Raw genomic sequence first — 26,554 nt, 5'->3', positions numbered from 1 at the left:
GAATTGATGATTTTCCTGGTGAATCAAGTAATTTATTAGAAGGTGATTTTGTAATTACCATAAGTCTTTGTATAATACTAAGTGTAATAATTTTATGCAGTTTCTTCATACTATTTTATATTACTGTTTTTGATCTGTGTGTAAATGTTATAGCTGCAATTACATCTTTTAAAATTGGCTTGACAATCTTTTATGTGAAGTTGAGGAATTAAATTTCATCACATTTATTGGTTTATTTGGATGGATTTTCATTTTCTTACTTTGGGTTTCATCTTTTGTACTTTGTAAATGCTTGTATGTGTGTTTTTAGTAACTGCATAATACTATCACTCTTGGGGAGTTCTGTTACTTGTCAGATGTCACAAATAGACATTATGTTTCTCTTTTACCTGCTACTATTCATTGTCTTTTGCAGCATCTATTTGGTAAGCTTTTATTTTTTTTCCATTGAGGATTTATTGTTAGTAAATTTCTTTTAATTTTGGTTGCTCTGTAAATGTCTTCCTAAGATTGACTTGTTAGAAAATTTAAGATCAAGTTACTTTATCTTAGCACTTTGAAAATAGTTTAGTCTTGTGGTCTTTGTTGTTGCTAATTCATAATTCAGATAAGCTTTTTGTTGGAATTTCCCTTTTGGTAGTCTGTTATTCATGGAGCTAGTTTTGTAGTCTTGGCCCCTGGTTGACAATTTGACTACAGCTTGAGTGTGCATTACTCCTTACTAAGCTCTTATAGGGGAAGTTAGCAGCCATGCACATTTGAGTACTGTCTTCTCTCCTTTTGTAAGGCAGCCTCTCTCTTCCCAGTGAACCTGCTCAGGCTCACCGTGTTGAAGATCCTGACTGTGTCTGCCTCTATTAACAATGAGTTTTAGTGCTCAAGACTTGTACAGTTAAGCCAGCCATAATCCCAGCCTGGGTGAGATTGGCGAAGGAGCACATGCAATCATAGTTTTAGCTGAGGAACTAATGGTTGCTGGGGAAGAGAAACTTGGTTTTCTTCAGAAAACAGGCCTGAGAGAATGTTGTGTTCCAGTTGATGTCCCTACCCCCATGCAAATGCAATACTAAGTGGACTTAGTAGGTTACAGAAACAAAGAAGTGTGTTGGGAGGCAGAGATGCGGAGGGCTATGGCAGTGGTTGGGGGAAGGAGTGGGCAGTGATCCAGTCAACATTTATTTGTATACATGTGTGAAGTTCTCAAACAGTAAGTTAAAGAACATGTCCTACTCGTTGTTCTTTACATTTTAAAAATGATTTGTATTTTTATATTTTCTTTTGTCTTGAGATATAATAAAGTCATGAGCTACTACCATAGAATCAAATTTTTTACTTCCTTCATCTGATTCACTCAAATTTTACTACAACTTGGCAAGTAGAAAATTTCTCACTTCCCATGCTTCTGATTTTTTTTTTATCTTTTTTTTTATACTTCTTTGAGATGATAATTACTGTGACATTAGAGCTGACAAGATGGTGATTGTACTTATGAGCATGGATGATGGTCAGGTCTGGGTCGTAGTTAGGCATAGGAACACATTTACTTGATATTAATCTCTGCAGGTTAAAATTACCATGTCTGTACACTGTTTTAAAAACAACTTACAGAATATAATTCTTACTCAGCCCCAAGCCTTAATTGCTACATTTCTGTTTTCTAACTGGGCCAATGCAGTGTGACAGAAAGTCTCAGTGACTAGTCATGTCTGATACCTATTTTGGTAATGTAAATGACATTTCAAGAAAGCCCAGCGTCTACAATCATTACCTCAAGGGATTAACCCATATTGGATTCTGGGAGTACAGAAATGGTTCTTGTAACTTTAGTGCATAGAAGGTTGAATTCACATATGTATCTTGAAAACTAGGCAAAAATAGATTTATAACATCTTTCATAGCTGATGTGTCCTTTTGTCTGTATTGCATCCTTCCTCATTACCTAATATTACCCATTTTTGGCCTCCTTTCTGCATTTTTGCACTTGACGTGCCCTACACTCGTTTACTTTAGTCATGCATACGTTATAGTTAGGGAGGGTCTACAGATAAGGGAGAAACACGCAGGCTTTTTTCTGAGTTGGCTCACCACATTGAATATTATACTTTCCAGGTTCACTAGGGTTTTTTCCCCAAATTTCATTTTTCTTTGCAGCTGAATAAACCTCCATTGTATATATTAGCATGTTTTCATTATCTTTCCATTTTCTCATAGATGTTTAGTCTGGTTCCTTTTTTATATTTATTTATTTATTTCCATAGTGAATAGAGCAGCAATGAACTGCTCTATTCTATATATCTATATAGATAGATGTGTAAGTATTTAAAGTTCTTTGGACATATGCCTAGGAGAGGTTATAACTTCAGTTTTCTAAAGTTATTTATTTACTTATTTGAAGAGCATCAGAATCTTAAAAAACAGGACAAACAAAAAACAAAAACTTGAATTTAAAGACGAGATAAAATCTAAATTTAATCACATAGGTAAATTATGGTGTTCAGATAATACAAGATCTCAAAATTTTCCTCATATTTACCTGATATGAGAATATTTATTTTGTAAATGTAATAAATAAATGTCATGATAAAGCCAGGCAATTAGATTTTTCAGTGTTGTGGGTTTTTAAAAGATATTTTATGTGTATGGGTGTTTGCTTATATCAGGTGTGCGCAGTGTCCAGGGGCCAGAAAAGGGCATTGGATCTGCAAACCTGAGTTATACATGCTTGTGATTTGCCATTTGGGTTCTGAGAACTGAAGCCAGATCCTCTTCAAGAGTAACAAGTGTTCTTAATCTCTCTAGACCCTTAAAACAAATTTTAAAAATGGACTTGGTGTTGGATGTTTGGTCTTGTTCTGTAGCTCTGACTGGCCTGCACTCACAGTCCTCGTTTCTGCCTTCAAATACTGTGTCACTGAATAAGCTCAGTCTTACATCTTCAACAATTGTTGTCTTCAGTTTTATTTAGACTCTTTTGAATGTAATAGTAGTATTTTAGTTGTTCAACAAACTGAGCAAGCTGCTCATTCTCAGGTATGTATGTACTGTGTGACTACATGAGGATATCTGAGATACATGTCTTTAGCCAGAGAGGGTACCAGCCACAGACGAAAGAAATGATTTACCCAAGTCTTGTTTGGTGAATTGGTGCATTTACTTATGGTAATTTACAGGATCATGGACAACTTACAGGTGTAATACCACCAAGAAATAATGTTGTATGTCATTCCTCCCCTTGCTTCCCAAGCTAGCAGTTAATTCCTCCGGGGTATAATTGTGTGAGCTCTCTTCATTACACAGAGGAATATTAGTTGACCCAATCTTGGGAGTGTCTCCTTGTGGGTGGGATCACAACTGCTCTGATCTTAAGATGACAGTGTCATACCATTTCTGGAGAAGAGAGTTCTACAACGTGTGGCGTGAAGAAATGTGTTTCACACTTTCTCAGAATGCATTTGTTAGGGGTGTGTGTGTGTCTGTGTGTGAGCTTGGGAGTGGGTAGATGTGAAAGTGAGGCTAGAAGAGAGCCTTGGGTGTTTTTCTTTAGGCAGTGTCTACTTTTTTTGTTTTTAGAATGAGTTTTTCACTGCCTAGAACTTGCTAAGTAGGCTAGACTGGCTAGCCAATGAGCCTAGGGATCTTCTACCACACCAGATCTAAGATTACCCATGTCCAACAAAATTCTGGGTTAAAAAAAGTGCATTCTGGGAATTGAAGGCAGGTTTTCATGTTTGCAATGGAAGCCCTTTACTCCTGGAACCATTTCCTCAGACCCCTCTTGTCAGGTTGTTATACCTCTCTCAGTACCTTCAAGTGGAATGTAAGCTGCACCTACTTCATAAATGTTTTTTCACTCATAAATGGTATTATAGTCTTTATGTATGGTGCTTTCTAAATGAAAACAAGAACCCCTGCTATCTGTAACCTTTTAGGATACTATTGTAATCATGCAGATAGTTTTAAAGTTAGTGCTAGTTAGTTTTATGTGAGTCTTGGTAACATGTTCTTTGCAATTTAGGTGGTCTTGGAGGCATTGGAATGGGACTTGGTCCAGGTGGACAGCCTATTAGTGCCAGCCAGCTGAACATAACTGGTGTAATGGGAAATTTGGGTCCAAGTGGTAAGTTTTTCTTAAAACCTTTGTAAGTGATCTAGTTTGCTGTTTAATAAAGCTTATATTTACTAGTCTCAGTGCTTAGAGAACTCTGTTTTAGAGATATAGAGGATGTTAATTCTGTCTGAAAAAGAGGAGTATCCTTGTGAGAGCAGCTGACATGAGAAGAGGGCAGATATAGGTCAGGATGGCCTCTGGGGCCAGGCATGTGAAAGGTAACTCTTCAGTATGTGCATACCGACGTGGCTTTAAGTAGATGAATTCTCCACATAGTGCCTCTACATTGTGGAATATAGGGTCTGTGGAATGGGTGGCAACATGGCATAGTATAGGCAATTTAAATGTATTACATTTGGAAGGTAGCTTTGAAGTAGCTATTTGCCTGCTAGTTAGACTATTAATTATCTTTAGAAATTTGCTTTCCAACTTTTTAATTTCACCAAACTTCATTCTTTCATGTTTGTTGAAAACTCTAACATGATTTTACTTATGTGATTGTTTCCCAGTATCTACTGTATTATAAAAACTTAAAATTGTAAAAATTAACTAATTTATTTAAAAGTCATGATTAACTCTGATGCCAATCTTAACCCTAAAAATTATATTCAATGTATATAATACAAAACATGTAATTAACATAAGTATTATTTTTGAGAAAATAAAGTATTTCTAATAAGAGTGAGAAGAGTGATTCTGTTTTTGGCATCTCCTCATAGTGTTTGGGTTAATGTAAATAGCTGTACTGCTTTGTCTGCATTTGGGTTTGCTACGGTAGCATGCATTGGGTAGTTTATGGAAAGATCCACATTGTTTTCATGAGAGGATGAGGGTTAGCAGTCATGGAATTCAGAAATATTGAGTTATAGAAATTATTTTGAGCTCTTGACCCTTCAAAGATTACCAGACTGTCCTTTGAGACTATCCTTTGCATTTCAGTTTATGGGCTGATAAACGTGTCACAGTCTTTTTGTTGGGATGCTACAAACTTTATAATTGATAAGGTAGTGATGGAGATCTTTCTCATTCTGAGGCAAACCCCTTTTTCTTATTTGTTTTAGGATATCATATCCTTCCCAAACAAGCTAGTTGTTATTGATTTGTCCAGTCTGTTAGCTGCTGTGTTTAAAGGCGTCTTTGCTTTGTAGCCTTAATCTCTAAATCTTCTATGGTAACATCACTGTATCTGAAAAAGTGTACACGGTTTTAGTTACTCTCTGACTGAATGTTGTATGTGAACAGTAAACTTTTTTTCTGATGCCTGTTTTGAAGATTGGTGACTGATTAGCCACTATGAAATAGCTCTGTAAACCATCCTTCTATATACACCCTGTACCTGCTTCTCTAGTTCCATTGTGACTAAACCAATGGTATTTACTTTGCTATAATGTCATTCGTTAGTCACAAAATAAGATTTACTGAAAGTCCATACTATGTATTTTATTTGAGGTATGGGAATGGATGGTCCGGGTTTTGGAGGAGTGAATAGAATTGGAGGAGGTATGTATAAGTATTTGTTTCTGCATGTACTCATCGCCATTTTAAAGAAACTAGAAACTGTTGAGAATTGTAGAAAAAAGTCATGGTTTATCGTTGGCTTGTATTCTAAAGGCTGTTGGCAAACATTGAGCCTAATAACACCCTTAAAGGAAGGTGCTGTGTTAACTACCTGCTCAACATGAAATGGAGGAAGCGCTTACTGGTGACTTAACATTTCCAGAATGTACCGCTCATCTATAGAGCTACAGTTAAGTCTCACAACTATTCTCTATTTCATAGGAGTTGGGTTTGGTGGTCTGGAAGCAATGAATAGCATGGCAGGCTTTGGTGGAGTTGGCCGAATGGGAGGTAGGTGAATGTACTCAGGGGGTATATTACCTTTGCTTTCCCTAGTATTGAGATACTTACTTCACATACACACCTGGATATAGATGCTACAGAAGTCTTCAGAAGACACATGGGCACTAGAGAACACTTGTAAACATGGCAGGAAGGGGGATGGGTAGTGGGGTGTGTAGTGAGTGTATGAAGTTGGTATGCCACACACTATTTTGAATTGGTAACTTATGTTTTTTTTCTCCTCAGTTTAGCTTAGACAGTAGTTTTAGACAACCTCAATGGTTTTCCATGCATTGATATACTTGAAGAAGGGTTAATTTGTTGTACATCTTTTCAGAGCTATACCGCGGTGCAATGACTAGTAGCATGGAGCGAGATTTCGGACGTGGTGATATTGGATTAAGTCGAGGCTTTGGAGATTCCTTTGGTAGACTTGGTAGGGTTGGTTGTATACTTTTTTCCTTTTGCAGGTTATAGTCTTAGCTGTTCTTTTTGGTGTAAAAAAAAAATCTTTAAAAAGTTATCTTTTAAAAGTTACATAGTTTGTTACTAGAAGAAAACACTTTAGGAATTTTAATTTCATGGTTCTCTTTTACAGTATCTTGAATATTTTAAGTCTATTTCCAGAAAATTTTATGTTTAGTTATTTGTGAGTATAGTACTTTGGACATTTTGAAGTGTCATTATTTAAATTAATTAGTATATTATCTTTTTATCCTTGTTTAGGCAGTGCAATGATTGGAGGGTTTGCAGGAAGAATAGGAGCTTCTAACATGGGTCCAGTAGGAACTGGAATAAGTAGGTTTAAATTTTAATAGAATTTACTGAGTAGTATTTGAGTGCTTGCAAGGAGTTTGCAAGAGTAGTTATTGTAGTACAGTAATAGTTTGCTTTTATGTGTTAATGTGTCTTACCATATTTTGAGAGACTTTAATGATTCATAGCTTGATTGATGCTTGAAAATTAACTTTATTTATTTATTTGATATTTCTCAACTAACACAAGAATGCGTATTCAGTAGCCAGTCCATGAACTATCTTTCCGTACCCATGTCATAAACTGCTATTCCTTGAACTCCAGCCTCAATTCTGCTTTATTTTGCCTATTAGCTACTAGTTTGTTTCATCTGTACACCTTATGCTTTCTGGCAGATGAAGACAAAACACCAAATTTTAGGGACTTCCTGAAGTTGAGGAATAAGAATGAAGAGATGATTGCTTTTCTCTCTTCCTAGACTTTTCAAAACCATGGGTGTGTTGCAGTTCTAGAGAATGCCCAATACCCCATCAGCCCCCACTCCCATGTGGTAAACCTCACAGAAAGTCTGCACACGAGACTGAGTTTGTGACGGGCATTGCTGACTTGGCTGTGCCTGTGAAATCTCCACACCTTACTGGCTTCCTTTGGGTGGTGAAATTTTAGGAAACAGGAAGTCAACTTATTAAGTATGAATTCTGAAATCCTGTCCACTGGATACATTTGCTTTCCATGTGCTTCAATTTTTATTTCCTGTTCTGCCCTCCATTCTGCAGTGTTTGTACATTTTCTTCAGTATCGTCCTCGCCTTCCCTTTTATCTCAGTGTTTACGTCTCTGTTTCCCTGGTTACTGTCAGCAACAGAGAGCCAGCTGGCAAGTCTTAGTACTTTTTAATATTCATGTAGGAATATTAGGGAGGAGAATGAGATGAGAGTAATTAATTGTCTGTGATTACTGAAAGTTGAATTTGGTATCAGAATTGAAGTTGTGTGGGAAACAGAGCTTCACATACTGAGGTAAAAGGTGAGCAAGGAAAGGATGAAGCTAGGGAGTGTGGTGAGAGGACCGCGTGCTGGAGTGTAATGATGTGTTTATCTCTGTGCCTTGGTTTTCAACAGTCACTATATTTGCTATTGCAAAATATAAGAATTAAAAGCTATTATAATATGAAAGTGATTGGAAGGTTTAAATATGTGATGTTTTCTTATTAGAATATTATTTTATAGAGGCACATGTAATTATACAGTGACTAAATTTGTTTTCTCAAGTAACTAAATGTATACTAAAATATATTACTTGTTTTATTTTCTCTATGAAAATAATTTTGTTATACAAGTAAATCTTTGTCTTCATTTTCAAAACTTTTTATTCTTTATTCCTTCCTCTCTTGTCTTTCCTTTTGCTATTTTTGTTTTGTTTTTAAAATTTGAAACTCCCAACTCTTCCTGCCCTTGTTGGCACTGCAGGCGGCAGCATGAGTGGCATGAGCACTGTGACGGGAGGCATGGGCATGGGACTGGACCGCATGAGCTCCAGCTTCGACAGGATGGGGCCAGGCATCGGAGCCATACTGGAAAGGAGCATTGACGTGGACCGAGGGTTTTTATCGGGTCCCATGGGAAGCGGAATGAGAGACAGATTAGGCTCCAAAGGCAACCAGATATTTGTTAGAAATGTAAGCGAATAAATGGATTACAAAGTTAAAGTTCTATTTCTATCTTTTTCTGTCTCCATATAAAATAATTTACTATTATTTTATTATTTCTGTGTTTATGAAAATATAAATATTATATGTAACATGTGTTACTGATTGTTTTTCATTTTAGCTTCCTTTTGACTTGACATGGCAGAAATTAAAAGAGAAATTCAGCCAATGTGGTAAGTATACCAGTAGCTTCAGATTGTGCTGATATTTCTTGTGGGGAAATTTTGATTTTTTTTTTTTTTTAAACTTTGAAATATTATGTTTAGATCTTGGCTTATCCCAGTCATGGTCTTGTCTGACTCAACCTTAGATGAGTAATAGTTTTGCTGTCTGGTGGATTAGAACAAACAACAAGGCTTACTTAGTACAAATTCACTCAACAGGGAAACCTGTCATCACTTGTTATAAAACATTATTTTTTTATCACCAGATTTTAAAGAAGTTGATGGGTTTGCATTGGTGGCTTTTTTTCCCCCACGAGAAACAAAAGTAAATAAATGGCATATTTACTTCCTTGCTGATGCAGACTGATAGGAGATCCACTCTGTGTACTGTATTGCTTCCACACCATAGAAACCTTATGCTAGTAGCATAGGACTCTGTTAGACACAGGTACATTTTGGTGGCTTTTCTAGTCCTTTGGAAACTCTTCTTCACTATCATGAGACTAGCTACGAATCTTAATGTTTCCTTAGGTTTGTATATTGGCTGGTTTATTAATTTCAGATAAAGCCTTTTCTGTATCATACTCAGTTTTTAAGTATCTTAATTGGTAAAGCTCCCCCTCCTCTGTGTGTGTGTTTGAAACGGAGGAGGGGGAGAGAGAGAGAGAGAAGGAAAATAGGGGAATTGTGTGGTCAGCATAGAGCAACAGTTTTCCTTCTATTAATAGAATCCCAGCCTAAAATGACAGTAGGAAGGCACACATAGAGCACGTTGTGCTGAAGGACTGCTGGAAGTGCTGTACTTGGCCTCTTACGGTTCACAGAGCATGAAGAGCTGCCTGCCTCCACAGTGCTGAGATGAAAGTTGTGCACCACCATCCCAATCACCATCTTGAATGTTTTTAGAGGCATAAAATAATAGGTAACTTTAGTGTTCTACAATAATAATAATAACTTTCCTAGCTGAGGCTGGTGGTCTAGCCTGTAATTCTAGGTAGTTGGTGGGAAACTGAGGCAGGATACCTCAAGTTCAAAGCCTGTCTGGGCCACAGAATCAGTTCAAAACCAGCTTGGACAATTTAGTGAGACTGTCTCAACATAAAAATAAAAGCCAAGAGAGGATACAGGACACTGGGAAGACATGTGGCCCACTGAGTCCACTAACAAGGCTCACATGGGCTCCAGAAGTGAAATAGCAGTCCTGGGGTCTATGTGTTCTGCACCAGGTTATGGCTATTAGTTTGGTGTTTTGTGGGACTCCTAACAGTGGGAACATTTGTATCCCTGGCTCTTTTGCCTGCTTTTGGGAATCTTCCTTTAGAGTTGCCTTGTCCAGTGAGGGCTTTTGCCTTGCCTTACTTACTGTATCTTGTTTTTGTCCTTTTTTGGTTGTCATCTCTTGGAGGACTGCTCTTTCTGAAGAGGAAATGGAGGGAGAGTAGAGGGAGGGGAAACTGTAGTTGTATTAGAGAAGAATCTATTTTCAATAAAAATTAAAAAAAAAATCAAACCAAAAGAAGTTATGCAGAACTGCAAGAGATGGAATTGCTCAGCGGTAGGGTGCTTGCCTATCATTCGTGAGTCTCTGGGTTCAGTTCCAGTTTTGAGGGAAAAATAATGAAGGAAATAAAAAGCCTTTGTGGGTTCCTCTCAGGAATAATTTTATCTACAGGGTTAGTTCTTTATAACTGTATTTATTTTAGCTTTTATTATAATAATTTACTAATTTTCTTTCACCCCAGATTGAGGCTCTTTAGGGTAATTCTTACCTTTTTAAGCTAGTACCTTTTATTATCTGTATATCTAAAAGAGTTATAATATATTCACAAATATTCTGATTAAATCTTCATTCAGTTATTTTCTCTAAGTCTGTGATCACTGCATTTTTGGCAGTCTGCTAGACCTTTGGAGGTGACCAAAATTAAATACTGAAGTTTTCAAAGAAGCTACACTATGAAATATGTCTGGGTGTTCTTTTATGGCTCTCTTATTTTACATTAATTTAAAATTTTAGGAAGAGTCAGTTCTGATAAAAACCTAGTCAAAAGCAAGCGAGTTGGCAGTTGTTTGGAAAGGTGTTGGAGCCTGTGGAGTGTTAAGTGCATACATCCTTTAAGTGATGCTCTTTTGAGGTCAGTAGGAGCAACACTTAACAGCCAAAGCTAGGGCTGAGGTAGCATTGACAGATGGTAGGAATGGGAAGGCGTTTTGTGAGAAGAGAAAGTATCCAAGTCTGCATTTAAAAGTAGTGGCTAAATGAAAATGGACTCACTTTTTTCTTCTATTCTTCCCCCTTTGAATCAACTGATTGTCCTAGGGTTTCTATTGCTGTAATGAGATGACCAAAAAGCAAGTAGGAGAGAAAAGGGCTTATTTGGCTACACTTACATAATGCTGTTCAAGGAAGTAGGAAAGGAACTCAAATGGGCCAGGATTCTGGAGACGCGAACTGATGCAGAAGTCATGGAGGGGTACTGCTTACTGGTTTGCGTCCCATGCCTTGCTCAGCCTGCTTTCTTATAGAATTCAGGACCACTAGCTCAGGCTTGGCACTACCCACCGTAGGCTCGGCCCTCCCACATTGATCACTAATTGAGAAAACGTCTTACAGCTGCATCTTATGGAGGCATTTTCTCAACTGAGCCTCCTTCCTCTCTGATGACTTTTAACTTGAGTCAAGTTGACATACAAAACCAGCCAATACACCAACAGTTAAAAGGTCAATGAGTTTTTTTTTTTTTTAAACTTTCAAATCTGTTATAAAGCTACTATTCAGTTTTATATTTAGCACTGTATTTCTATAACTCCATATCCCATTTTTTAAACCATGAGTTAATATTGATGGCAAAGAAAGTAAGTTATAGTAATACAGAATTAAGTCTTTATTATTACCAGAGCATTACCTGACATGTTTGAAATGAACCAACAGTTTCCTGCCGTATCACATTGTGTATGAATCCTAGAGTTTTTTGTTTTAATATAGTATTGTTTTAATCTGACACAAGCAAGTAATGACCTCTTTAGCCATAAAGGCAGGTGCTTTTGTTTGATTTATTTGCTGTTTTGTTATCCTGAGTCCAAGCTAGCTAAGTAGATGTTTGGCTGAGGCAGAATCTAGTGGTACTTTAGACACAGTGTCTGTCAGGAAGTAACTTACTGGTAGATGCCTTGCTAATAAAGTGCATGTAGTGAACTGTTCTTGGTAGAGCAGTCACCTTCTTATCAAGCTTTGTAGTTCAGAAAAGATAACTTTCAAATCTCCTTAAATTGAGAACATTTCTGTTTCCAAGTTCTAGATTTTAATAAGCCCCAAGAAGGCAACATTGAACTCTGGATAGTAATCTCATAGCTTTATCCAGGCAGGAAATTTTATAATTTATTTATAAATGTATTAGTTTAGCTTATTTTTAGTTGTTGGTGCCAGAATATCCTCAAATATATACCATTTCCAAAATTAATAACCTGGACTTAATAAAGTGGAAAGCGTTCTTTTATTGTGTGTTAAATAGTTCTCACGCTTGCTCTGCTGTCTTAATAAATTGGAAAGCATTCTTTTATCGTGTGTTAAATAGTTCTCACGCTTGCTCTGTATGACAGCAGTGTGTGTAATTTGTGGTTCTCCTTATGGCAGAGCTTAGTCCTATACAATTGCTGAAATGTCAGTCTTGTTTTCATTTCCTTGTAATCCTGCAAGACAGTAGGCCTTTGAAGTCACCCTCAGCATGTAAAAAGTTAGGTAGATTGATTTTAATTGAGACTTTCCCTCATAAATTATTTATTTTAGAAAGAAAATATGTTTATTTCTGTTTTCATATGGTTGGGAAATGTGGAGTTTACCTTAGTGTAGTGGTGAGTGCCTGTAATCTGAGGGCTCAGAATACCTGAGGAGGGAGGACTGTTTGGGTTGTACAATAAATTACAGGTTACCCTGGGCAAATTAGTGACACTCTGCCTTAAAAAAGATTAAAAAAAAAATCTAAACCTAAAAGTTGAGGGTGTGATGTCCTCAACGATAAACACCCTTGCCTGGGATGTGAAGGCCTGGGCTCCGCTCCCAAGTCTGGGAATGGACCAGGCCAGCCAGTGACTTAGGATTCTTTGTGCATCTGTTTTACTTGTGTATCTTGGGGTCTAACCATGAAAACATGTCTGTAGTCTGATCTCTATAGTAAAGTATCCAAACTGAGCCAAGAGGTCTTATCAAGTAGACCGTGAGATCATCATGAGGTTATTAGCAGTCTGCATATCTGAGTGGTCATTCTCTTAACCAACAGGGACAGTTTAGTTGGAAAATGGAAAGAGAATCTTGTCTGAAAGATTAAAAGATGGTTTATTCAAGAGAAGGTAACGTGTTTTCAAGATACTTGCTCACATAAACCCCATTGTTGCTTATAACCCTATTCTGTGAAACTTAGAAAAAGCTAAATTTTTAGGTAAAGAGTAAGAGAAGAACCTCCAGGTTCAAAGCTTGTACAATTTTCCACAGTCCTTGGACATCTCTGCAAGTGCCACTGTAATGGAGGTGCTCCTTTCTGAGTGCCAGTTCCTTATATGCTGAAGGATTTTGGATATTGCACTGTCTGTCACTCTACTGGCTTGTTTTATGTCAATTTGACAAGCTAGAAGCACCTTGAGAGGAGGGATCCTCAGTTGAAAAATTCCTCCATAAGATCTGGCCCTAGGCAACCCTGTTGGGCATTTTCTTAATTAGTGATTGATGTGTCCATTGTGGGTGATGCCATTCCTGAGCTGGTGATCCTGGTTCTATAAGAAAGCAGGTTGTGCAAACCATGAGGAGTAAGCCAGCACTCCTCCATGGCCTCTGCAACACTCCCACTGCTCCAAGTCCCTGCTCTCTTTTGAGTTCCTGTCCTGACTTTCTTTGATGATGAACTGTGGTTTGGAAGAGTAAACGGAAAACCTTTTTCTTTCCAACTTGCTTTTGGTCATATGTTTCATCATAGCAATAGTAACCCTGACCAAGACAACTATTAATATGTTTCCTTTAGCATATATATTTCAATATCATTCTGTGATCCCCTCCCCACTAGAAAATAGATTTTTTTTTTTTGTATTTTCTTCTCTATTTTACTAGTTGTAGAGTAAATATTATTTCAGTTACTTTAATCATTATGTAATTTTTCTGGGATTAGTGTGTTTTAAAATTCTTAGGGACATACTTAACAGTTTTCTGTTTTGCTTTATAAGTTGTGGTTTTGAATCAGCACATTGTCTTTGATTATTTAATGTGTTGAGAAGGTGAAGAATTATCAGCTGGCTTTGAGAAGTAATGCAATAGAAAGTGGATTAGAAAAAGTAACTTAAGGTGTTACAAATAAGAGGTCATTCAGCTCAAGCCCTTAAAAGCAAAATATCCTTGCTTATTCATTAGGAGTAATACTAATTTCTTTCCTCTGGAAAGGGCTTTACTTCTTGATAGGCTCTCATCTTTTACTTTTGTCTTTCTTCTCCCCTTTTGTTCCTTTGTAAAACTAAATGTGTCTATTTGGTTGACAGACTAAAACTAGCACAGTACGCTAGCTTCTGTAATATTCAAAGTCTAGCATGATTTGATGACAGGTGCATCCGCATGGGGAGAGTACCTGTTAGTGGTTGTACCTAGGTTAATATGTTTAATCAAATTACCTGTGATCTCTTGATCCATTGCTGTGAAGAGTTCACAAAACTTGTCTAGTAAAATGGAACCCATTTAAATGGACTAGTAATTGTATAACTCTCCTTTTCCAGGTCATGTAATGTTTGCAGAAATAAAGATGGAGAATGGCAAATCAAAAGGCTGTGGGACAGTCAGGTTTGAATCTGCAGAGTCAGCTGAAAAGGCCTGCAGAATAATGAACGGCATCAAGATCAGCGGCAGGGAAATCGATGTGCGCTTGGACCGTAATGCATAATTTCAAGCATGGTTGGAACATTCCCTTTACCTGTTTATTGACTCTCCTAGTAAAAGTCATTTTTTAGTAATGTTGTATGCTTACAAATGCTGTAAAAATGAACTTTTAAAACTCCCACCAGCTTTTAACAGTATAATGTTGAAAAATATACTGTGATTTTTGTTCTCTCAAGTTTGAGTTTCTGAAGACAGCACGTCTGATCATTCAGTTTCAGTGAATGGACATACCATTTTTAATGAAATAAGCCATTTTGTTATTTTCAGTAGTATAGTTTGTCTGTTCTAGTTTCTTCAACCCTATTGTTGACAGATACTTTTTTTTTTCTTTTAAAATCTGCTTTGTATGTAATTGTTAAAGGAAAGAAAGGGCTCAGACAAATTAGGATGTGATTTTGGTTTGGTTTAAGTTACTTTTCTCTGCTTATAAAGAATAGTAATTAAGTGTTACACTCTAAAGTTGAAGATGTTTTTTATTTGACCTAAATGAAGACAAGAATTTTTTTCTTTTTGCCCCTCTACCATTTCATCTTTTCCACATAACACTATTAAAAATATCAAACTCCACAACCCCTTATTCTGTTATTTCCAATAATTCCAAGTTCATATAGAACTGATAAAGTAGCAAGTCCTAAGTATAACACTAGGCAGACCACCCCCAACTTTCGGTCTAGTTTCCAGCCATTAAAATGAACTGCTAAGAACAGAAAAATAATTGAAATGTTGAGAGAGATTGTTATATAAGTGAGTCCCTTGCTATTCACTTCTATAGGAGCAGATGCATTCGTAAATGCAGTCTTAATAAACCAGGGAAGCCCTAGGCATAGCATATCAAATACATTGGATCCCACGATGTTAGATATAGCCATGTCTCCTTTACCTGCAGAAGAATAGCATGTTGTTAAAATGTACACATCAATACTATATTTTATTAATAATCTTCATAAGAAAAACACTGGATACTTTTTGTTGGTTAGTTTTAGAAAACTGTTATTGTTAGAGCCAGAGTCTTATTAAATTTGTATTTCCTTGGGTTAGTATTTTAAAGTCTTAACATTTATTTAATAATTGTCTTTATTTATTAAACCATTTTTAATAAGGTATGCAGCTTACTTGTTGCTTTTTATTCTCATTTGACAATGAATTACCATCTAATGCACATTTCAGGTAAATGGTCTGGGGGGGATTAGGTTGCTCGAATTAACCTGCTATTAAAACCTAAATGCTTCCCGAGTCACTTCTTTTTTATTTAAAGTATATTACTGAGGAAGTATTATTTTGTTTACCTTGACTTGCTTTATGGTAAAAGACCTCCAGTCTTACCTTTTCTTGCAACTAACACACTTGCAACTGTATCTGGTATGCTTGTCCCTGCTGCCAACAAAGTAAGGCCCATCACTGTGTCTGGGATTCCTAGTGTTTCCCCTGTAACAGGCACAGAGACTACAGGTTACAAATCTCAAATCTTAGATGAACCATTTTCTGAGGGCAGCTTGAATACTTCTAGTAAGAAAAAATATTTAGGTATGTTCAACCAAGACATGCTTATGTGGTTTTTAGGTGGCGAAGTATTTGAAGCAGGTTGATAGTTGGGGTAACCAGGTTAGCACGTCTTTTCAATGTCAGATAGCTGAAGATATTGAGTAGCCAAAGTTCTAGCAGAAAAAAGCCTCGTATTTAGCATTCAAAGGAAGCAGTGTGTGTCACTATTGTCTCTTTTAGACTGTTGCATTTTCTCTTTTCTAGAAGTGTCTTAGAGTAGTTGAGAATTAAGCACCTTATAGCTATTGATTAATATGTTTAAGTGTGAAATGCTACTTGGCTTACTGTTCCCTCCCACCCCCAGCTTTTTGTTTGTTTGTTTTAAGGGAAGTACATAGATATCTGAGGTTAGACAGGACCTTGTTCTTTCCTGCCTGAATCTAACATATGGCACCAATTTCTTAATATTTGTATCAAATTGATAGCAGAAATGGGTTTATTCTGAGAAATAAAACCAGAGGGCACTTAAAAAGGGTGGGGACATGAAACTGCTGTCTTAAACTGCTGTAATGGAAACCATAGTTCAGAATGAGGACAGAGCTGTTTGTCATCTTAGGGACTCATCTGCGATCTTGTCTTCTTGATCCTTCTCTTCCTATTTGCCTAATGTCAAATATGTTCTGGTTGGGAAAAATTGGATATGGCAAATATGCAAGCTGTTTGGACATCTTATCTTTTTCATGAAAAAGAAAACTATCTTATTTTGTTTGTTTGTTTGTTAGCATACAGTTAATAATAAAGTTAGTTATCTGGGAGAAGTTGGGCCAGCCAATTTGGAGAAGGTAGTTTGAATTTCTCTTAATTCTTTAGTCTTAGCAGTGTAAAGACAGCAGTGCATGTATGTTAGTAGATGTCTGGGCCTAACTGTGGTCAGTGAAGCTTCACTGATACAATCAGGTTGGATGATTTAGGCATAATGATAATGGGCATATTATGACTAAGTGGTAAAACTTACCCTGGAAGATGCTAGAAACGTAAAAACAATACTTTGATTCTCATTTAGTCATCTGCATTGTATTTGTGTTACCCTATTTAAAGCAAAGAAAACACCATCTAGTCAAGTAGCAAGCACCCACTGCCTAACCCAGACCCCAGTCAATTTCTTTCTCTACGTTCTGCTGTGGATTAGAATTCACTTTTATGAAGAATTCTCATGAACCCTGTGTAATTATAAACATATCCTATGAATTATACCCCAGGCTCTGTCATAGCATACATAAGAAATGCTTTTGGTATGTAACTCACAAAAACTGAATGAGCTTGTTGGTTGTGATACTAAAGTTTTCATATTTTGTAGTTTTTAGTCTTGTTGAAAAAAAAAATGTATGCTCCCAAGATTACCTTAAATGAATACTTCCAATTTTTTCTTACATGAAATAATTTTCTTGTGCTATTATACTTAAAGTCCATACCTGTTACTGTGACCATCCAAACTAGGATGTACGTGAATGTAGATATCCATAGTGCAGACATGAAAAAGGTTATCACAAAGTAATTTTTCCAAAACTTTCTCCTGCAGTCTGGTGTTGTCAGAGCAAGTAATGTAATAACAGGAAGAGAGAGAACCCAAAAAATTCTTCTTAAATCTGCTTCTGGCATGCTGAAAACACTTGGTGGATCTGTAGTGGGAAAGTTTAACATTTTGAGTTTTCTCAAATGCACAGTTATATTAGAAAGGCCAATTTAGAAGGCTATTTTGAAATAAGTTACTGCATGTATTTTTGAAAAGACTGTCTAGAACAGTAGTCTCAACCTGTAGGTCTTAACTCCTTTGGTATTGAACAACCATTTCACAGGGGTCACTTAAGACCATGAGAAATCACAGATATTTACATTATAATTTATAACAACAAAATTACAGATACATGTAGTGTCAGTGAAAATAATTTTATGATTGGACACTACCATAATACAAGGAACTATATCAAAAGGTCGCAGCATTAGGAAGATTGAGAAGCACTGGTCTTGAACATTTGACTACTTCATTACTGTAACTGCTGGTCAGAAGAAACTTAACTAAAACTAAGCAGACAATATAAGCTGTGAGACTCAGCATCCTTTAACCGACTGCTTGAATCAAATGTCTTGAACTGTTTGCTGAATGGGCTGGTGACAGTGTTCACAGAGTAGGAAGTAGGACATACTTGCTTCACTGCACCTTGGGATCATTAGGGACTTCATGCTTTTGGGATTAACTTGCTTTCTCCCCCAGCTATTTCACTCCCCATCCCTTTCCCAGGATTGATGATGCTATGCTTTGTTGTGTACTCACGCATGCTTCGGAAGTGTTCCATCTAATTCTCACTGTGCCTCATCATTTACTACATTCAGGCTTCACAGTTGCTAGAAGCAAGCTAGAGAAGGGTGGGCCTAGCATCCTTGGTGTGGCTCCATGGTGTGTGCTCTGGGGACTAGGATGATGGGTAAATTGGATACAAGTGGGACGGGACTATACACTAATGTATATGTTAATCATGTGAAGGTTGGATCAAATCACAAATATTATTATAACTCATAAAAGCTTACTAAGGCTCAGAGAATGCACCATTAATTTAGACACAGATTTTAACATGGCCATTTTGACTAGTTCTTTGGAGTTTTTGTAGTTGTTTTAAATCTCTTCAGTTTTAAAGACTACAAAGTATGTTTTGTAAAAATAAACGTCACGTGTCAGATTTTTTAAGTGATAAATTAGAAGCTTCCTTCTCAATCACTTAACTGAAATTGGAACCACTTTTATAAAAGCTTTCTGGTCGGGAATGATATTGTCTTATTAAGCATACCAAGCTCAATACGGCTTCGCACAGCATGTTTAAATTACACCTGCTTTTTTCCCATTCTGTTCCTCTGAACCATCCCCTTTCCTTTGTTTGACAGTTGTTACAAAGATGTTCTTTTTTTCTTAGCCAGTGAAAATCCAAGCTCCAGCTTTGTCTCTGTTCCCTCTCTGGCTTGGCATGGTTCTCCTGCTGCCATAGTTGGTGATGTTTCTTCTACTGTGTCTCATAACTCATCCCCACTGCTCTTTCTGTTTTGTTCATTTGCTATGTCATCTTAGTTCAGTCTTCTGTGAACATTGAGTGACGGTAAAGAACCTAAAGTGGAGCTCTGACTTTCTCTCATAAATGTTGCCTGTTTCTTACAGTGTCTTGCACAACTCTTGCACTTCCTTCCTGTCAACCTGCTCCACTGCTGCTTGACTTGCATGTGTTAGCTCTGTCTGCAAGCATGCGAGCAGGCCTCAGTCCATGGAGCATGCTTACACCCCTGCATCATATATGCAATAAAGGTGTCAGTTGTTGCTTCCTGACTACAATATCAGATTACTTAGTTAAAGTCTTCCCTGTCCCATGGGGCCCAATTCAAATGCTTCTTTCTCCATGTGCATCTCCCATCCGAGTGTCAAAAGTTTAGTCAATCTGCCTACTGTATTAACCATAGTATTAGTTTATGTTTGTTTATGGTGCTTATACTTTGAAATTTTCACATATTTCAGAGTCTGGGTCTGGGAAATGGCTCAGTGGGTAAAGTGTTTGGTGTACAGGCATGAGAGTCTGAGATCAGATCCCCAATATCCACATAAAAAAGCATGGCAGCCCACATGTATAATGCCCAGTGGAAGACAGAGACAGACAGATCTCTAGAGCTCACTGGCCAGCTAGTCTAGCCTAATCAGTGAGCTACAGGGTCATTGAATGACTCTGGTCTCAGAAAATGATGTGAAGTCTCAAAGAATTGAGGAACAGCATCCAGGGCTGACTTCTGGCTCCACATCTATGTGTACTCCCCTTGCCCCACACTTTTAGCTGATTTACAAAAAATATTTATTGGGAGCTCCTAAAGGCTAGGTCTTACTTGCAGTTCACCATCTCTGACTCCATAGTGTGGTGTGTAAGCACGTGCTAATTACTAACTTGAAATGAGAAGCCAAGGTTTTCTAGTGGTTAGATGGAACAGTTGCAGGGTGTAGGTGTTACCTTCAGAAACCTGACCGAGACCATGCAAACTTAGAGAAAGCTGGGAGTAACCAGAATCTTCCTGAAATATTCCACTGTCTGTCCTCGACTGGCGACGAGTGAAGAGCTGGCTCTCTTGCTCCCACTCCAACAGTGTCTGCTGTTCACTTCTCTCCTCCATAGCTTTGACAAGGCAAGGACAACAGGGACTGCATGTTTTCATGACAAATCGGCTGATCGTTGTGTCAAAGCACAGTAGCAGAACATACAGTCCGTAGATCAGCAGCAGCACTGTTCCTTCATACCTAGACATGGAAGAAATTGGTGTGTAATTATCTAGAATAGTTTTTAAACAATAATTTCTAACAAAAGCAACAGTAGAAAAACAAGGAACCACTCCTAAATACTTTCATTTACCCAGTCTTGGTTACAGTATTGTTACAAACTCGTTGATAAAAACCCGACTCTTTAAAAAGTAATATAAAATCCATTGTCCGACTTTATAGATTCAAGTACTGGCACAAAAATGCCTTGGAGATAGTTGGAGAGTTTAAAACTAATTAATGGATATTTTTTTCAATTCATTTATTCAACATACTACATTCCCCAAATATTTAATAATTAGAAAATAATATACTGTCTTTTAGATTTTCTGGTCCAGAAACTGTGTAAAATACTTAGACTATGTTAGATTTTGGCTGGAGCTTTGCAGTTTGCTCTGTAGAGATTTAGAAGAAAGTTGGAGGTGTGGAGTATTGTTGGCTTTTGAGGTCTCACTGTAAAGCCCAGACTGGCTTTGAACAATGCACTCTTGATTGGCCTCAAGTACTCAAATTCATCCTCCTCCTACCTCTTCTACTTGAGTTTTGGGGGTTTCAGAGATGTATTACTATGCTTGGCCCCTTTTTGATGATTTGATTGTAGCTTAGTTTGGTTTATATTCATAAACAATAAAAATATTCTCAAAAATGAAATTCCGGAATACAGCACCAAGAATTGTCTATGCTTTGGTTTCCCATTTTACTGTATATTAGCTAATTTTAACACATTAATACTGTTATTTCATAGCAGAGAATCAATTCTCTGCTACAACTCAAAAAGAAAAAAAAGAGTTCCTGATTTCCTTGGTTCCTGTCACTTACAAATGACAGCTGAATTCCAGGGTTCTTTGCTATACTAGCAGCCTGACTTCATTTATCTTGTTTTCTCCCTGTTTGTGTTCTCTGGATACATACACATATATATGTGTATATATAGCCATATATTTTATATTTATTTTATGGTATTCAGCATAGGACACCTAGGACAGTTGTTGTCAACCTGTGAATCACCACCCTTTGGGGCTTGAATGGCCCTATGACAGGGGTTGCCTAAGGCCATCTGCATATCAGATGTTTACACAATGATCATAACATCAAAATTACAGTTATGAAGTAGCAACAAAAATAATTTTATGGTTGTGGGTCACCACAACATGAGGAACTGTATTAAGGGGTCACAGCATTAGGAAGGTTGAGAACCACTGACATAAGAGGTAAGTGCGTCTGCTTGGCGTGTTTATGTCTTTCCAGAGTTTATGTGTTTCTACCAAGTTAGCTGCTTTTTTATTTTCTTGGGCCTGTTAGGTACAGAGATAATGAAAAAGCAGCAAGCTTTTTTGATGGTGATACACAATCATTCTGGGTGGTTCCTTCTGTTCTGGGAGAATGGGAGAGACTGTGGGAGTGCAGGGGCTTCTGCTGTTCTCCAAGCTTTTATTACTGTGACCTTGCTAACCAAGGCCAGGTCAGCGACAGCCTAATAGAAGAGAGTGCCCACAGTTGGAGCTGTAAATGGTACCAGTAGCTGGGAAAGTTGTGAGCATGGAGACCATGCTCACACTGGAGACAGACTGGCTGTCTCCAGTGACTAGAAGTGATGCTAAGACATCTCAAAGGGACAGTAGAAAAAAGCAGTCACCAGCAGTTGTGAAGGGATCAGCTGAGACTGGAGTAGCTGTTGAAGACTTCAAAAACTCTGTATTTATGTTTTACATGAGTGACAGTTATTTAAAGCTTACCAGTAAACTTGGTTGTCAAATATTATGCCAAAAACTGCTGCTACACTAACTGCATACACTGCACAGTCTCGGAACAGGGGCCAGCAGGAGAGTGTTGAAACCTGGGAAACAGTGGTGTTTGATTTACTGTATGCATTACAGTGTAAGTCATTCAAGAACAGTGTATAGTATAATACTGAAATCACGTATTTGTGGTAAAATATTGTTAAGTTTGCATATTATAGAAAAACAATTTTAAAGAAAAATTGTTTATAAGCATGTACTGACTTTTATAAATTTGATTAAGAGATACTTGTGGATTAAGTCAATTGAGTAAATGTTTTTTAGTGGTTATTAAATTTGACTGAACACAATTCCAGTGTCATATTGTTCATCCCAGGCAGGCTTAGAATTTGTCAAGAAAATACATCTTATTGAATAGTTTTCTTACCATGTTGGATAGGAGGCCACAGGCAGCACAGATGCCAAGGAGATTATAAATTGCAGATCCTAGGATGGTGCTGATACCAATATCTCCCTTTGTGATAAATACACCTGGGAGCAAGATAGTAGTAGCTAAGTTCAAGCTGGCTTGAAACTAAAGCCACACGGAATAAGCAGCAAGTCAAAGGAACAATATTTACCCAAGAAGGCGGTAACTAGTTCAGGGGCGGAGCTACCTGCTGCCATGAAAGTTGCACCTGCAACATCCTGCGACAGTCCAAGGGCTAAAGATAAAGGAAGTGGTTACTATGGCTGACAGTGGCAAAGAGTACACAGTAGAGCTATGTAAAAGACACTCAGAAATTACACCTGTACATTATACATTATACCCATACTGACTGAAGCTAGAATTAAACATTTGGGTTAGAAATAGAGGAATCCTGTATGCATCTTGGTTTCCTATGAATGCATTACTTATCATTTCTATAGAAAGGACAGGTGTGATGGCTCAGCTGCTGAAGATGCTATGCATGCCAGGCAACATGAGCTCAATTCCCAGAACCCATGAAAAACATGGAAAGGGATACCTGACTCCACAAACTTGTCATTTGGCCTCCACGGGGGCATCATGATGTGGACACTCATATACATGATGTCTTAGGGTTTCTATTGCTGCAATGAAATACTATGACTAAAAAAGGCAAATTGGAGAGGAAAGGGTTTGTCTAGCTTTCATTTCGACATTACTGTTTATCATTGAAGGAAGTCAGGACAAGAACTCAAGCAGGGCTGAAAATTGGAGGCAGGAACTTAGGCAGAGGCCATGGAGAAGTGCAGCTTACTGGGTTGCTTCCCATGGCTTGCTCAGTCTGCTTTCTTATAAAACCCAGGACTGTCAGCCCAGGGTTGGCACCACCCACCATCAGCTAGGCCTTCCCTCATTGATCACTAATTGAGAAACTGTCTCATAGCTGGTTCTCATGGAAGCTTTTTCTTAAGGCTCCTGTTTCTCTGATGACTCTAGTTTGGGTCAAGTTGACATAAAACCAGCCAGGACACAAGATAATAAACACTTAAGGGCCATTGAGGTGGGTCTGATAAGGGAACTTGCCTCTAAGGCCGATGGCCTGAGTTCTGTTCCCAGAACCCACTTAGCAGGAGATAACCAACCCTTCAAACGTTGTCTTCTAATCTCAACACATGTACTACGTCATGCCTCCACTCCCAAACAAATAGATAAATACACATTAAAAAGTAGAGGAGACAGAATGTCAGCCAGTTCAGAGAAGTCGGCTACCAGCTATAGGTGAGTTGCAAAAACAACTCCTTTGACAAATTACAGTAGTTAGGGATTCACAACCTGACTTGGAAGAAGAAAGGGTTCAGTGGTTCTTAAGGTCTACAAAGAAGCTGGATTTACAACACCTACATTATCTAATGGAAAAGAAGATGAAATCAGTAAACAAAAAGCCCAGTAAATCTAGCATTTTGCAAATTACACAGAAAAGTAAATACTGTCCTATTATTTGAGTAATTTGTGGGTATCTTCCAGACTTAGAAGCATACAAGTGGTTTCACTTAATTGACATTAGGAAGGGTATTATGTGGCTCTTCCATCGTTAAAGCCAAGAGACAAACTACAGGAAAAGAAAGAGAAAGAAAGCCATAGTGAAGAAACAACTCAGTCTTTCAGAAGTTTCCATCAAGTAAAGTGTGTGTGTGTGTGTGTACATGTTTATGTATGTACATATGGAGGCCAATGTCAGTGTCAGGTGGCTTTGCTCAGTTGGCCGTAACTTAATTTTGAGGCTCCTGTACTACCACACCCAGGGTTGGGATTACAGTCATGCATCAGTGCATCTGGCCTTTCATTTGGTCCTGGGGATCCGGATTCATTCTCAAGCTTGAGTGCCAAGCATACCATCATCCCAGCCACTAGAATTCAGATTTCTAAGACTTGATGGAAGTTCTGTTTTTGATGCTAACTGCTTTTACTGTACTAAGGTTTTTGGTCCTCAAACTCTGGTGTATTTGATTTGGTCTCTGTCATGGTTGGCCATGTTTCCTGGGATTTGCTTGTGAAGACTGGCTGTTTTTCCTTTCTTCCTTCCTTCCTTCCTTCCTTCCTTCCTTCCTTCCTTTCTTTCTTTCTTTTCTTTCTTTCTTTTCTTTTTTAAAATGTGCATTGGTGTGAGGGTACCAGATCCCCTGTGATCTGCCTGCCATGTGGGCACTAGGAATTGAACCCAGGTCCTCTGGAAGAACAGCAGTGCCTTTAACTGCAGCCATCTCTTCAGCACCTGGCTGGTCTTGCTTACTCTTAAGTACGCATTTCTTCTCTGCCGAAACCTTGACTTTTGGCCTTATAAATTCCTTGTCTGGAGTGTAGTAGGTTGAATTTAATAAAACTTACTACAATATTTGTATTCCACATTCTTTCCAATAACTTTTCTCTTATTTAAAAAGGAGACTGAGCTCTGTGGTAGAGCAGCTGGCTAGCACATCTCAACACAGATGAGCCTTTATGACTGCTTTGGCAAATTGAGGGCCATGGCAGTGTGATAATGTTTTCAAGGTCAGGACATGAAAGCAAAAGGTAGAATTTCCTCAAGTGGCCTCTCTTGGAACATTTGCTTTAGTACTATAGACAGCACACGTGTCCTGCCATCTCAAAACCTCCATCCAGGACAGACCTCATGAGCCTGTATTGAAAGACATACCTCTAGCAAGCCATGCTTTGGCATCTTTTTGAGTCTTCCAAGCTTAGGTACCAGCCATGAGGGAGAGCAGGCCTTCAATGATTGCAGATGCATCCTTTCACTAGAACTTCAGTAGGGACCCTAATCAGCTACCTGAGCTCTGTAAAGCCCCCTAGACTGAGGGAAATAAAAAGGATGCTTCTTTATTGTAAGCTACAAGTTTTGGAGAGAATTTGTTAAGTAGCCGTAGTCATCTGACTTTCATTGCTGAATATCAACACTAACTATGCCAGATGCTTCTCTGTGTGTCAGGATATGGCAGTAAACACACAAGAGCTGCATCTGTCAACTTATAGTGTGGTGGATGGGCAGACACAAAATATGGGAGGTTTAGAAGCAGCAAGAAGTGAAAATGGAGACAATATGAAATGTCATGGGATAAGAAGTAACTGTGGAGGGGAGGTCTCAAAATGAAGGTGTTATTATGTCAGTAAGAGTTTAATAGGCAGGTTAAGTGGCTGTAGACAGAATGAAGGGCCCTGAGAGAAAGCAATGGGGTTAGATTGAAGGTACATCATGTATGGCCTCGTGGACCCTAAAGACTAACTAGGGAATATTCTTCTGAAGCACTTTTTCAGTTGGTGGAAAGGCCCAGCTACTGTTTTTATCCTTTGGGGCCATTTTAGTGTGAGGGATCAAACAGCTCCACACTGAGGTCATCTGCCGTGTGATGATAATTGTGAACTGGGTTCAGAAGAATTGGGGTGAGATAATTCAATGCAGACTCTCTCATCTATTCCTACCTGCCTTGACTATCACTTAAATACTTGACTTCAGTAAACAGCGAGAAGAGAAAAACATAATGGCTTGTGGGCTTTGGTTTCATGCTGTTTCTAATTTTAGTACATATGGGACATATATAAATGATACATACTCAGCCCTGTCCCTGCAGGTTCCATAGGTTCAGATTCAACCACCTGTGCATCAAAATACTCGAAGAGAAATTACCTTTATTCTGAATATGAACTAGACTTTCTTCTTTTTCCTTGAACAATACAATGTATAGCTAGTTGCACACTGTGCATACTGTATTAGTTATTACAGATCACTCGGAAACCATTTGAACTACTCAGGAGGGTGGTGATCACTGTGCACACACAATAGATGATTTTCTGTGCCAGACCCACGTCCTCAGATTTTGCCATTCTCAGTACCTCAGGAGCACTGAGTAATACTCATTTGTCTTAATGTATAGAATGTAACCAATATGTACACATATAGATGCATACATATATATATGTACATATATTACAAACTTGCCATTGAATTTTAAAATTGAACAAAAAGGCAAAGTGAATTGCTGTATAATTTAACTTTGCATTTTGGAAATGAA

At 37.9% G+C, this 26,554-nt stretch overlaps 2 protein-coding genes across 7 annotated transcripts in view; one reads left to right on the top strand and one right to left on the bottom strand.

The window, feature by feature from the left end:
- Positions 1–15,594, top strand: part of Myef2 (myelin expression factor 2) — a 39,301-nt gene extending 23,707 nt beyond the window's left edge. Inside the window, exons 10-17 of one of the 4 annotated variants that reach the window (XM_034494161.2) lie at positions 4,016–4,117; positions 5,558–5,608; positions 5,888–5,956; positions 6,285–6,383; positions 6,674–6,745; positions 8,172–8,380; positions 8,532–8,583; positions 14,323–15,594. In XM_034494161.2, the coding sequence (XP_034350052.1) occupies positions 4,016–4,117; positions 5,558–5,608; positions 5,888–5,956; positions 6,285–6,383; positions 6,674–6,745; positions 8,172–8,380; positions 8,532–8,583; positions 14,323–14,486 (818 nt within the window). In that variant the 3' untranslated portion in view covers positions 14,487–15,594. The remainder of the gene's footprint in view (positions 1–4,015; positions 4,118–5,557; positions 5,609–5,887; positions 5,957–6,284; positions 6,384–6,673; positions 6,746–8,171; positions 8,381–8,531; positions 8,584–14,322) is intronic. The other 3 variants (XM_034494163.2, XM_034494162.2, XM_034494164.2) reach the window with 3 other exon arrangements.
- Slc24a5 (solute carrier family 24 member 5) overlaps positions 1–26,554 on the bottom strand; it is a 48,584-nt gene that overhangs the window by 9,457 nt on the left and 12,573 nt on the right. The window contains exons 4-10 of one of the 3 annotated variants that reach the window (XM_034494166.2): positions 22,663–22,746; positions 22,470–22,573; positions 22,040–22,140; positions 20,002–20,285; positions 17,437–17,643; positions 15,806–15,907; positions 14,938–15,362 (exon numbers count right to left, since the gene is read on the bottom strand). In XM_034494166.2, coding sequence (XP_034350057.1) covers positions 15,040–15,362; positions 15,806–15,907; positions 17,437–17,643; positions 20,002–20,285; positions 22,040–22,140; positions 22,470–22,573; positions 22,663–22,746 — 1,205 coding nt within the window. In that variant the 3' untranslated portion in view covers positions 14,938–15,039. Of the gene's footprint in view, positions 1–14,937; positions 15,363–15,805; positions 15,908–17,436; positions 17,644–20,001; positions 20,286–22,039; positions 22,141–22,469; positions 22,574–22,662; positions 22,747–26,554 lie in introns of those variants that run through there. The other 2 variants (XM_076929667.1, XM_076929666.1) reach the window with 2 other exon arrangements.

This window comes from Arvicanthis niloticus, chromosome 2, assembly GCF_011762505.2.
Source record: "Arvicanthis niloticus isolate mArvNil1 chromosome 2, mArvNil1.pat.X, whole genome shotgun sequence".
NCBI lineage: Eukaryota > Metazoa > Chordata > Mammalia > Rodentia > Muridae > Arvicanthis > Arvicanthis niloticus.
Note: the sequence above shows the minus strand (reverse complement) of the source record. Positions and strands in the feature narration are given on the sequence as shown.